Genomic DNA, 10,914 nt, shown 5'->3' on the forward strand with positions numbered 1-10,914 from the left:
GAACGCTGAGCCTAGGACACTCTAATCTTTTACAATGGTCAGCAAACAAATGGTTCAACTCTTGCTCTGGAAGGAGACGTCATCTCTGTCTCCCAAGACGGTTCACTATGCAGATATCTTTGAAAAGATGATCCAGAAAAGATCCATGAAAGAATGTTTCCTGAGAGTGGTCAACCATGGGTCAGGTTATCTGTCTTCTTCATGTGCTTGCGTCTTTATAATGAAATGGAGGGATCGTTACGCAACTCATAGCAAAGTCTGAAATAAAATATAATTCCAAACTAAAAATAGCCAAAACAATGAGTACCTAACTTTAACATTACGTTGGAGCATTTTATGATAGCCCTGCTGAAAATGTACTTTGTTGTTACCATGTGTTGCAGAATTAACCCGTAACTAACAAAAACACAGGTAATTCCTACCAGGCACGATTAAATGTTAACCTCTGAAATTGGTAAGGTGTAGAAAATGAACTAATAGTGTACCTAATTTAGCAACTGTTCTGATACATTCCTTTTCTTTCTTTTCAAATCTCTGTTTCTAAAACATTCTTTGAGACTACTCTATTGTCTTCTTGATGGTTGCCTCATTAAATAATTATTTAAACATTTTACAGATGCTAACAAATAAATTTGTTTAAAAAGTCTGATTGTAAGTTTTTAACAGGATTAAATGAGATAATATATGTAACTGAAGGTACTCAGCATACTCGGTAGTCAATAAGCATTAGTTTTTTCCTATCATAGTTCTAACATTTTACGATTTAAAGGTATGGAGAATAAATCATGCCAACTTATCATTTTTAATTAAAATAAAGCTGTATTGTTTCTCTTTTGCTACTATAGTTACTTTAATAATAGCCATTTATATTTTATTTTTAATTAAATTTATTGCAGTGACATTGGTTAATAAAATTATGTTGCACGGGTACAATCCAATAATAAATCATATGTATATCGCACTGTGTTCACCAAAGTCAAATCTTCCGTCACCATACATTTGACCCCCTTGTTAAGAGTGGATAAGCATACTGTGTCCTAAGTTTTTAAATAACGACCGTTTTCACTAGTTGCCATGTGTTTTCAGAATCAATGTAATTTTGATTGCAAATACTCATGAAAAAAATGATACTTAAATACCTCGATTAGTTAAAACACATTTGTAACTGGAGCGTTACTTTTAATTATCTTCCTCTCCAAGTTTCCTTTTCATTCAGCTGGTTTCTCTCTCTTCCAAGTCAGTCTAGCAGTTTAGTTTCGGGGATGGAGGGAGAGAAGCTGTAATCTTGGGAGGAGGAGGATATGATTTAGGGGGCTATTCCACCCAGGCCTAAAGAAGAAGGTAAAAATGTCTCCCTCCACCCCAGTTGTATATGGAGAGGAAAATCAAAAAACCACCTCGGTAAGAGTGGCAGGCTGGAAACCCCAGCAAGAGCAGGTCAGCTGCACAGGTTGAGGGGCACACAGAAAGCCGAGCGGCTCTCTTCCAGTTACCTATTTGTGGAAAGCCTTGGTATGGATGGGCCCAACATACTCCAGTGGGCGTGGCCAGAAAAAGTAAACACTTTGCCAGTGGCTGGTTTTTCACTTCCTGTGTGGACTGAGTATCAAGGCAAAAGGCAGGGGACCTGTTATGCAGCCCACCAAGGTCAGGGTAAGGTAATCCCACAGCAGAGGCATAAACGAGAGGCCACATGGTAAATTGGTGGCCCTGACTCAGAGGAGTCTTCAAATCCTATGAAAGCCAAGGCGAGGCTGGGTCATCAGAGAGGGTTTTCTAAAGCCCCAAGACCTTGGAAAACCATATACTAAGAGTATATCCACCAAAGATGTCAGTAACAGGTATCAACGGATTACCTAGTATCAGAACTGGCTGAGCCAAACCTCAGTAGAGCTAGGTTCACACCATTTATCACACCCACCCCTCCCAACTCCACAAAGTCCTGTGCTCCCTGCCCCACACTCCTGACTGCAATCAAGGAAGGGAACAAGGAGAACATAAAGGAATCTGGAACATTCGGCAGTTGCCCAAAGAAGCAAGTTAAATCTAAAGAAACAAATAAAAGTATTTTGTGTCACCTCATTTCATGTCAGACTAAGCCAAGCTCTTTTTGTTTGGTTTGGTTGGTTTTTGTTTTTCTGCTCTACCCAACAGATAGACACTTGATAAGAAAGATCAGATATATGGAAATATAGAGGCTACATTATCTTTGCACATTCGAATCACAGTGTGAGTAAATTTGTGACCCCACTACATATTTTTGAGCTATTCAAACGCTTTCCATTATTACTGGGAGAGGGAGCAGTTAGAGAGGGCCCCGCAGTGACAAAGAAACAATTTTGAATTTTGCTTTTTATAGGATTTCAGACTCCAGTATTGTGTTTTGTTTTGTTTTTTAATAAAACATCAGCCATAATAGTTTGAGCGCAGGTATAACATTAAATAAAAAGGACTAAGAGTAGCTGTACAACTTGCTCATTAAAGCTGATTATTTTTTTGTGTGCCAATTAAACTTTAGAGGGTAGAGAACAAGCCAGCTAAAAATCTACCTGATGTCCTCCACCTGAGGAGACAAGTAAATAAAGCCTTCAGCCTGTCAGCTACTGACATCAGCCTCATCCCAATCAAATAAGTAAAAACCTGGGCCTGACTTATGGGTAATGCAAAGCATGGACCTTGGAAAAAGGGAAAGGTTTGTAGTGATTTAGAACCTGGCCATCTGAAAACTTGATTATAAGGTAAAATATGCAGAAGCTCTAGGAAAGGCATAAAAGTGTCATGCAAATAGGGGACCAGTTGGGAAAGAGCTGAGATCAAATAAAATTTTCTCATAAGTTGTGCCACTTGATTTTCGTGCTCCGGGAGGCTGTATATTGTAACAATTAAGGGCACAAGTCTGGAAGCCAGGCTGCCTGGTCTTGAATCCTATCCTTTCCCTTACCGACCTTCAAAAAGTCACTCAACCTCACAATGCCTGGGTTTCCTCATTTATCAGTGGGGGTAATAACAGTTCTGGCTCCACTGGTGGTTGAACATTAAGTGTTAATGTGTGTCAAGTGTTTAGGATGTACCCAAAAGTGTGTAAGTCTTACTGCTACAATCGCTGTTACTAACATAACAGTAACGCCGCTACCAGTGTGTGCAAGGCACAGGCAATGCCACGGGGAGCAGGCTATCCACGACCCCTGCACTCGACGACAGTCTAATGACGGCTATAAATTAGTATGAACGGCCTTTGACGTCTTCCGGTTAACAGATCAATAGGTTGTAACGTGTATAAACTGCATTTTAAATGCAAACTGCAACATGTGTTGAGAAATTTGGAAACTACTGGGTGGTTTTCAAACTGTCTTCTGAGAAGCTCTGGGGTTTGGCTAATGACTCCACAAAGAGGAACGGGAGAAGATGGTAAAGAAAGAAGGTAAGGGAAGGAGACTGGCGTTTCATCTATCTTTTCAAAGATTGATCAATGTCTTTTCAAAGATTGGCAATCGACATGTAAGATATTTGGGTAAACAGCTCGCAAATGACACACAAAGCCGTGTCTCGTGTGCTTAGAAAACTGGGAATCCTAAGCAGGGTTTCACTCTTGCTATTAGCGGGTACTTAACAAATCATTTAGATTTTTAGCAAACCATTTAGAGCCCAAGAAAAATAAAAAAAAGTTCAAACGGACCCTTCTCTAGATTATTACAGACTTGAGGACAAATTTACTCATAATCGATTCAGTAGCAATGACCCCAAAATATACATCCTGAGAGCCAGATTGTGTTTATCTTTTTTCCCCAGAAAATCAAGTCATGGTGGTCTCCTTCTGATTCACAGAAAGAAAGAAAAAAAAAAAATGTAACGAATTTGTGTATAAGAATCTCTCATTTAAGTTTTTCTTCCATAAATTTTCTCCAGTGTTTGGCGCCTACAACCATCGCTCTGATAACAAACAATAACGAGAATTAAATCAACAAATAAGTAGTGAGTGGAGTAAAAACCTGGGGACTGACCTGGTTCAGCTTGCGTGTTCTCGCGTCCACCTGGGCTATCAGTTCACAGAGCACACATCTTACATTGTTCCATTTTTGTCCCCAGTGCACTCGGCCCTATTTCCTATAATCCTGCACCCTGTAACTTTCAGGGCTCAGACATCCGAAGGAGTCTGAAACCACCCCAAGATCTGCTCTCGGAGCTTTAACACGATCTGACAGAGAACCCACGTTGTCATCCCCGAGAGCTCGCCTGCCAGCTCTACAGGCTGTGGAGCGATGAGCAACCATGCACCTCAGCTGTGCTCTCTGTGATCCGTGCATCCTCATCCACGGGGGACAGGGCTGAGAACCGCTTCCCCGAACGCGGCATCCTTGTTCTGTAATGAACAGCAGCTTGACTTGACTGCAGAGCACCGTGGGAGACGCGGAGAAGCGCATCGGGGCTCTAACTCCTGGGCCTGCCCCCACTTCCCGACACCCTCTTAATTATCAGGAAGGACTTACCAAAGTTGTGGGCGCAGCCGTCACACGGCCCATGGCACCTCGAGCCAGAAAGCTTGCCTTCCACGTCTCCGTTGTGACCTTGGGGGAAATCATAAAACATACTGTAGAGGAATTGGGAGAGAAACAAGGAAAAGATAGCTAGACTTCAAAAAGCTCCAGCCTCAACAGCCCGTAACAACAAAACAGGGTTAGATCATCTAATTTTCCAGAAATGTGCCCACCTTGAAGAGGCCCCAGAACTCTCTGGAACGATTCCGGCAAGGCTGCCGGCCACTAGAGACCCAACAGCAGACTGAAAACCAAGCTAGGCCTTTTCACCAAGAATTTACGACAGTCGGGGACTAGCGAACGTAAAGTGCTGTGCACACCAGCTACTCGGAGCGGCCTTGGGTGCCGCTGGGCTCTCACCCATTGGTTCCAGCTGCTGTCCTGCTTCCTCAGCTTTTTTTCCTTTCTTCTCTCTCCCTGGGAGTTAATGATGGCCTCTGAAGGTGCCAAGTTATAATTTATTTCTCAGAGTTTCCAGACACTGGAAACCTTGAATGTATGTACCGCGGAAACAAAATAAACGCGATGCCTTACTGATCGATGCATTTTGCGGTGTGAAAGAAAAAAACGAGAGAATTACAGGCCCGTCCCTATTTCTAAAGAGGATCCTACGCAGAATATGTTTCGAACGTTCGGGAAGCCTAAGAGATGCCGACTGCCCTGCTCAGCCTTCATACACACTTCTGATTCTTAAATAGTCATTCGAAGATCACAGCTCAGCAAATGTAGATTCCAGGTCTCAAACGCAAGATCTGCGGCTCGAGCTTCGGAGAACAAGACGGGAATAAGGATGGATTTCTAATGTGTTGGATTCATTCGGAGCATTTTTGCATTTTATAATCTTTAGCATTTTTCTTGTTTATTATATGTCTCACTCACGCTGGACTGTAAACACTGTAAGGACGGAAAATACAACAATTTTGCTTATTAACATTAATAAGCGACGATTTTGCTTATTATTTTATTAATAAATACGACTACTTCGCTTATCGTTTATAATTTAGGTTAGACCAGAAATAAGGTCTAACACATAGTTTGCACTTAACGATGAAACGACTGACTGAAGGCTCTGGGGAGAAGTGAACGGGGAGAAAAATGGGTCCACCTGCTGACTACCAGGGAGGTGAATAAACTAGCTGGTGAACAGGTGAGCCCAGGGCAGGTCCCTATTCTGCGACAAGTCCACTTCTGTAACAAGGTAATGTCAGGAGCATGGAGGATGGAGAACTTGGATCTGAGGACCAACTGGGGACTGCAGAATTTTCTAGTTGAAAGGGATGAGATGAGCTTAGTGACTTTTCACCAATCGCAAAGCCAGATTGTGGCCAAATTGTTAGAGGATGATCCAAACTTCCTAACTCCTGGTTGTAAGTGTCACATCCTCTGAAGCACCAGTGGCTGCAGAGAGGTGTGAATGTCGGGATATTGAACCCCCAGCCTTCTTCTGCCTCCTACAGATCGATACAGTGGCTTCTTAGTCCAAGGACTTCATTTTAAAGGACAAGAAGAAGCAGAGTTTGCAGAGTTGACCCCTGAGCTGAACAAAGGTGAGAGAGGAGGGAATACAGTGTCAGAGGCAGGTGAAGGGGGGGTGTATACCGGATGTGGTGTTGCCACGGTTCTGGGGTTTGGGGAAGAGCAAACACAGAGAGGGACTACTGTGCTGTGTTGTGACAGTGGCATCTGGGGAGTGGCATCTGGGGCCTGCAAAGAGATCACGGAGCAGGAGCTGTGGGAATCGGTGGCAGTGAGAAGCCTGAATGCCCTTGATCTTCAAACCCGAGGCTGCTCAGCCAAGTGGTCAGTCGTGAGGCCCTAGGGCTCCCAGCCAGTCTCTGGTCAAAAGTTCCTGGCACCTTAGATTCTGGCCCCTTAGGGCCATGTGTCTGCCTTCTCCCCAGCCAGAAGCCAGCCCTCTGAAGGGCCTTTCACCTGACTGCATCAGAAGTAAAACTCAAGCATCTGTTCACCTTATTTAAATCAAACTTCTAAAGGCTTCATACCCACTGCTGCTCCAAATCTAAGCACCGCTTCTTAACTTGAAGCCGGAAAACTATAACTAGATGTACAGAATTCCCCCTATGTTTAAAAAAACGAAAATCTGAGACAAAGTCTGTAAAATAGAAGGGTGAGCAAAGGAGACATGTCCACTGACTTAGCTTATACGTGTCCTATGACAAGATCATCCTGCTCATCTAACCTTTAAGTGACAATTTCTACCGGCAGAGTGATTTGTAACCACCTTTGCAAACCTGATGGTGACAGTTGGAAATGTGGCTGAATTTGTGGTTATCCATAAGTTACAAAAAAGCTGGGGTTTTTTTTGTGCACGTGGCTAGCTCCTTTGGCATTGATTTTTGTAAACTATACAATCTCTAATAGCATCTTGGATTTTTCTGGCAATATCCTTCAAAAAAAAAACCCTCAGGATGCTTTTCACAAATGCCATTCCTTTGTTCTTTTGGGACTTTTCAGCGAAAAGATTCTTAGAGGCAGGCACAAAATAAGAAACCCATTCCTTCAAGAGAGCTCTATTAAGTGTTCTCTATTTCAATGAGTCTCTTTGCATTTACACATACTTTTCCTACTTTTGTTTGTGATTTTTCTCTCTGGTCTTTTCCCTGCATCACTATTTTAAGCTTATTTTTTCTTCGGACTGTTTCTTGTCGGCTCCCTGGGTCCCATCATCACAGCCCTGCCATGCTCCCTTTCTCTGCCTTTGCTTAGACAATATTAGGTGAAAAATATTTTATCAAATATTCTTTTTTTCTTCTTTCTTTCTTTCTCTTTCACTTTCTAAAAACCAAAAGGTGAAAATGTAATTCCAAAGTGAAATTTTGGACTAATTTTCAGAGGTAGGCACTGAGCGTCAGCTGGTCCAACATTTTAAACATATTACCTTATTTCAGAAAAGCAAATATTTTAACCAGCAGGGATGGCACAGAGTTGCTCAGCATAATTTTTTTAATTAGACTTAAAACTATTTGATGCATCACATGTTGTGCTGCATGGATTTGTCGTTATTTTTTCCCCCTCCTTTTTCATGCTCCTCTTCAGTGAGAATCCAAGCTCCGTGTAGTTACAATGATCATTTGACAGCTCTTTGTTACAAAAAGTTTACAATTTAGTCAGCTACATCCAACTTCTACAGAAATCCTATTGCTTTTCTCTTGATAAATCTACTTACATCCATTCTTTGTATTCATTTAACAGAAAACATTTGTTAGCACATATTGCACTAAAGAGAGTGCTGAAGTCTGGTATTTTGGTGGTGATCAGAGACATTTAGTCTTTCTGTTTCCATGTGGGGATGTGCTAGTCACATTTTCAAATCTAAAACTACAAACTGAACAGAGCGCTCAAAAGGCATGGAACAGGCCTTAGTCTATGAGGTCGTGGAACAGCAAGGCAAGACCTAAAATGGGAGCCAGTGTCAATCAGAGAAATAGGAGGAATATTTGTCTCATCGGTATGCTATGCATTAGGTCTCTAGAATTTGTCTTCTAGTTGCAAGTGTATATCTTTCACAACATATCCCCAATTTCCCCACCCCCCAATCTCTGGTAATCACCTTTCTATTCTCTTTTTTAGATTCCACGTCTAAGTGATATCACACAATATTTGTCTTATCTGGCTTATCTCAGAAACATAGTACCCTCAAGGTCCATCTATTTGTGACAAATGGCAGGATTTCTCCCTTTTTCCTGGCTGAATAATATTCCATTGTATACAAATACCACATCTTTATCCAATCATTGGTTGACAGGCATTTGGGTTCTTTCCATATCTTGGCCATTGTGGAATAATGCAGCAATAAATTTGGGAGTGCAGATATCTTTCTGATATCCTGTTTTCATTTCCTTTGGATATGTACCAGGAGCGAGATTGCTGGATCATATGGTGGTTGTGTTTTTGCTTAATTTTATTTTGAGGAACCTCTATACTGTTTTCCATAGTGGCTGAAGTAATTTACGTTCCCACAACTGTGTACTAGGGTTGCCTTTTCTCCACACCCTCACCAATGCCTGTTATCTCATCTTTTTTGATGACAGCCAGTCTAACAGGGGTGAGGTGATATCTCATTGTGACTTTGATTTGCATTTCCCTGATGATTAGTGATGTTGAGCATCTTTTCATGTACCTGTTGGCCATCTGGACATCGTCTTTGGAAAAATGTTTACTTGAGATTTCTAAGAGACTAGATCTTAAATGTTCTCACCACGAAAATGAAATGATAACTATGTGACATGAGAGGTGGTAGCTAAAGCTACAGCAGTAATCATATTGCAATACATAAATGTATCAAATCAACACATTGTATACCCTAAACTTACACAATGTTATATGTAACTATATCTTAATAAAGAGATGGTGTGCAAATAAATTACTGTCGATTTCTTTATTATGTACAATATTTATTATTTGGCTCCACCACTAGAAAATAAACTTCGTGAGGGCATAGACCTATGTTCACTTCTTCACCGATATGTTATAAGCACAAATAAGAGTGTCTAACACTTAGCGGTCACGTAATAAACATGTGTTAAGTGAATGAAAAGCTCTTCTAATTAGCAAGCATTTTTAAGTCCCTACCATCAGCAATGTGCTGACACTTTCTGGAGGGAGGAATGGTCTAACTGGAGAGACAGAACTTGCACACAATGAAGAATATTTGAAGAATTGCAAAAACAACAAGGCAATCTACTTGAGTTTCACTCTACGAGAGGATGACACACAAAACAAATGACCAGAGGGAGCAGGAAACAGAGGCGGGGAATGGAGTCCAGAAATCTTTTGCCAAGGAGAGAGAAAATAAAGGCCAGAGAAATAACGGGGGCAGGTGCATACAGGTGTAACACACCGTAGAGTGCAGCAGTTCCCAGGGTGCCACATTTCAACGGTGAGTCTTATGGGAACCATGGTCAAACGAATCCATGAAAGGATCAGCTATGCAAAATTAAAAATACTCTTTACCGCAGCACTTTTAAACCCTTTGCTAATGACCTGAAAAATGAATTAAAGAAATAATCTTGTTTACAATAGCATCAAAAGGAATAAAATATTTAACCATGGAGATGAAAGATCTGTACACTGAAAGATATAAAATGATGATGAAAAACTGAAGATACAAATAAATGGAAAGATACTCCACGTTCATGGATTGGAAGAATTAATATTGTTCAAATGTTTACACTACTTAAAGTGATCTATACTCTTACGATTCCTATCGAAATATCAATGGCATTTTTCACAGAAATAGAAACAATTCTAAAATTGATTGGGAACCACAAAAACCTGAAATACTCAAAATAATTTTGAGCAAGAACAAAGCTAGAGGCATCACACTCCCTGATTTCAAAATATATAAATACTACAGTAATTAAAACAGTATGGTATTGGCATAAAAACAGACACATATACAGATGGAACAGAACAAGCAGCCAGAAATAAATCCACACATCTATGGTCAACTGATCTTTAACAAGGTTTCCAAAAATACATAATGTGGAAATGAGAGTCTCCTGAATAAATGGTTTGGGGGAAATACCCACGTGAAGAATAAAACTGGACCTTTATCTCACACCATATTCAGAAATTAACTCAAAATGGACTTAAACGTAAGATCTGTCAGAAACTGTAGAAGAAAACAGAGGTAAACAGCTTCTTAACATTGGTCTGGATAACGATTTTGTAGCTATGACCCCAAAAGCCCAGGATACAAAAGCAAAAATAGACAAGTGGGATTGCACCAAACTAAAAGCTTCTGCTCAGCAAGGGAAACAATCAGAAAAGTGAAGAGAAAAACTATGAAATGAGAGAAAATATCTGCAAACCATACATGTGATAAGAAGCTGATATCGAAATATATAAGGAATTCAACTCAATAACAGAAAAAACAAATAACCTGATTTAAAAATGGGCAAACTAGAATAGATATTTCCCCCAAAAAGACATACAAATGGCCAATAGGCCCATGAAAAGATGCTCAATATCTTTTTAATATCCCTCGTCAGTCACCAGGGAAATGCAAACTGAAACCATAATGAAATGATTACCTCGCACCTTTCAGTATGGCTATTATTAAAATGACAAGAGATAACAAGTGTCGGCAAGGATGTGGAGAAGGGCTCTTGCACACTGCTCACGGGAATGTAAGGAGGTACAGCAAGTAGAAAACAGTATGGCCGTGCCTCACAGTGCCAAAAACAGGAGTATCACACAATCCAGCAATCCTGCTTCTGGGTATATATCCAAAGGAAATGAAATCAGAATCTCGAAGAGACACTTACACTCCCATGTTCATTGCAGCATTATTCATAAGAGCCAGGGTATGGAAACAACCTAAGTGTCCAGCAACAGATGAATGGATAAAGCATAG

General features: G+C 40.7%; 1 protein-coding gene across 5 annotated transcripts in view; it reads right to left on the reverse strand.

Annotated features, from left to right (window-relative positions):
- The window catches only part of LOC111731293 (serine/arginine repetitive matrix protein 1-like), a 461,631-nt gene that overhangs the window by 282,764 nt on the left and 167,953 nt on the right, over positions 1-10,914 (reverse strand). For all 5 annotated transcript variants that reach the window (XM_023522879.1, XM_023522878.1, XM_023522880.1 and 2 more), the window contains one exon: positions 4,488-4,588. In XM_023522879.1, coding sequence (XP_023378647.1) covers positions 4,488-4,588 — 101 coding nt within the window. The remainder of the gene's footprint in view (positions 1-4,487; positions 4,589-10,914) is intronic.

Source organism: Pteropus vampyrus, unplaced genomic scaffold (genome assembly GCF_000151845.1).
Source record: "Pteropus vampyrus isolate Shadow unplaced genomic scaffold, Pvam_2.0 Scaffold359, whole genome shotgun sequence".
Taxonomy (NCBI): domain Eukaryota; kingdom Metazoa; phylum Chordata; class Mammalia; order Chiroptera; family Pteropodidae; genus Pteropus; species Pteropus vampyrus.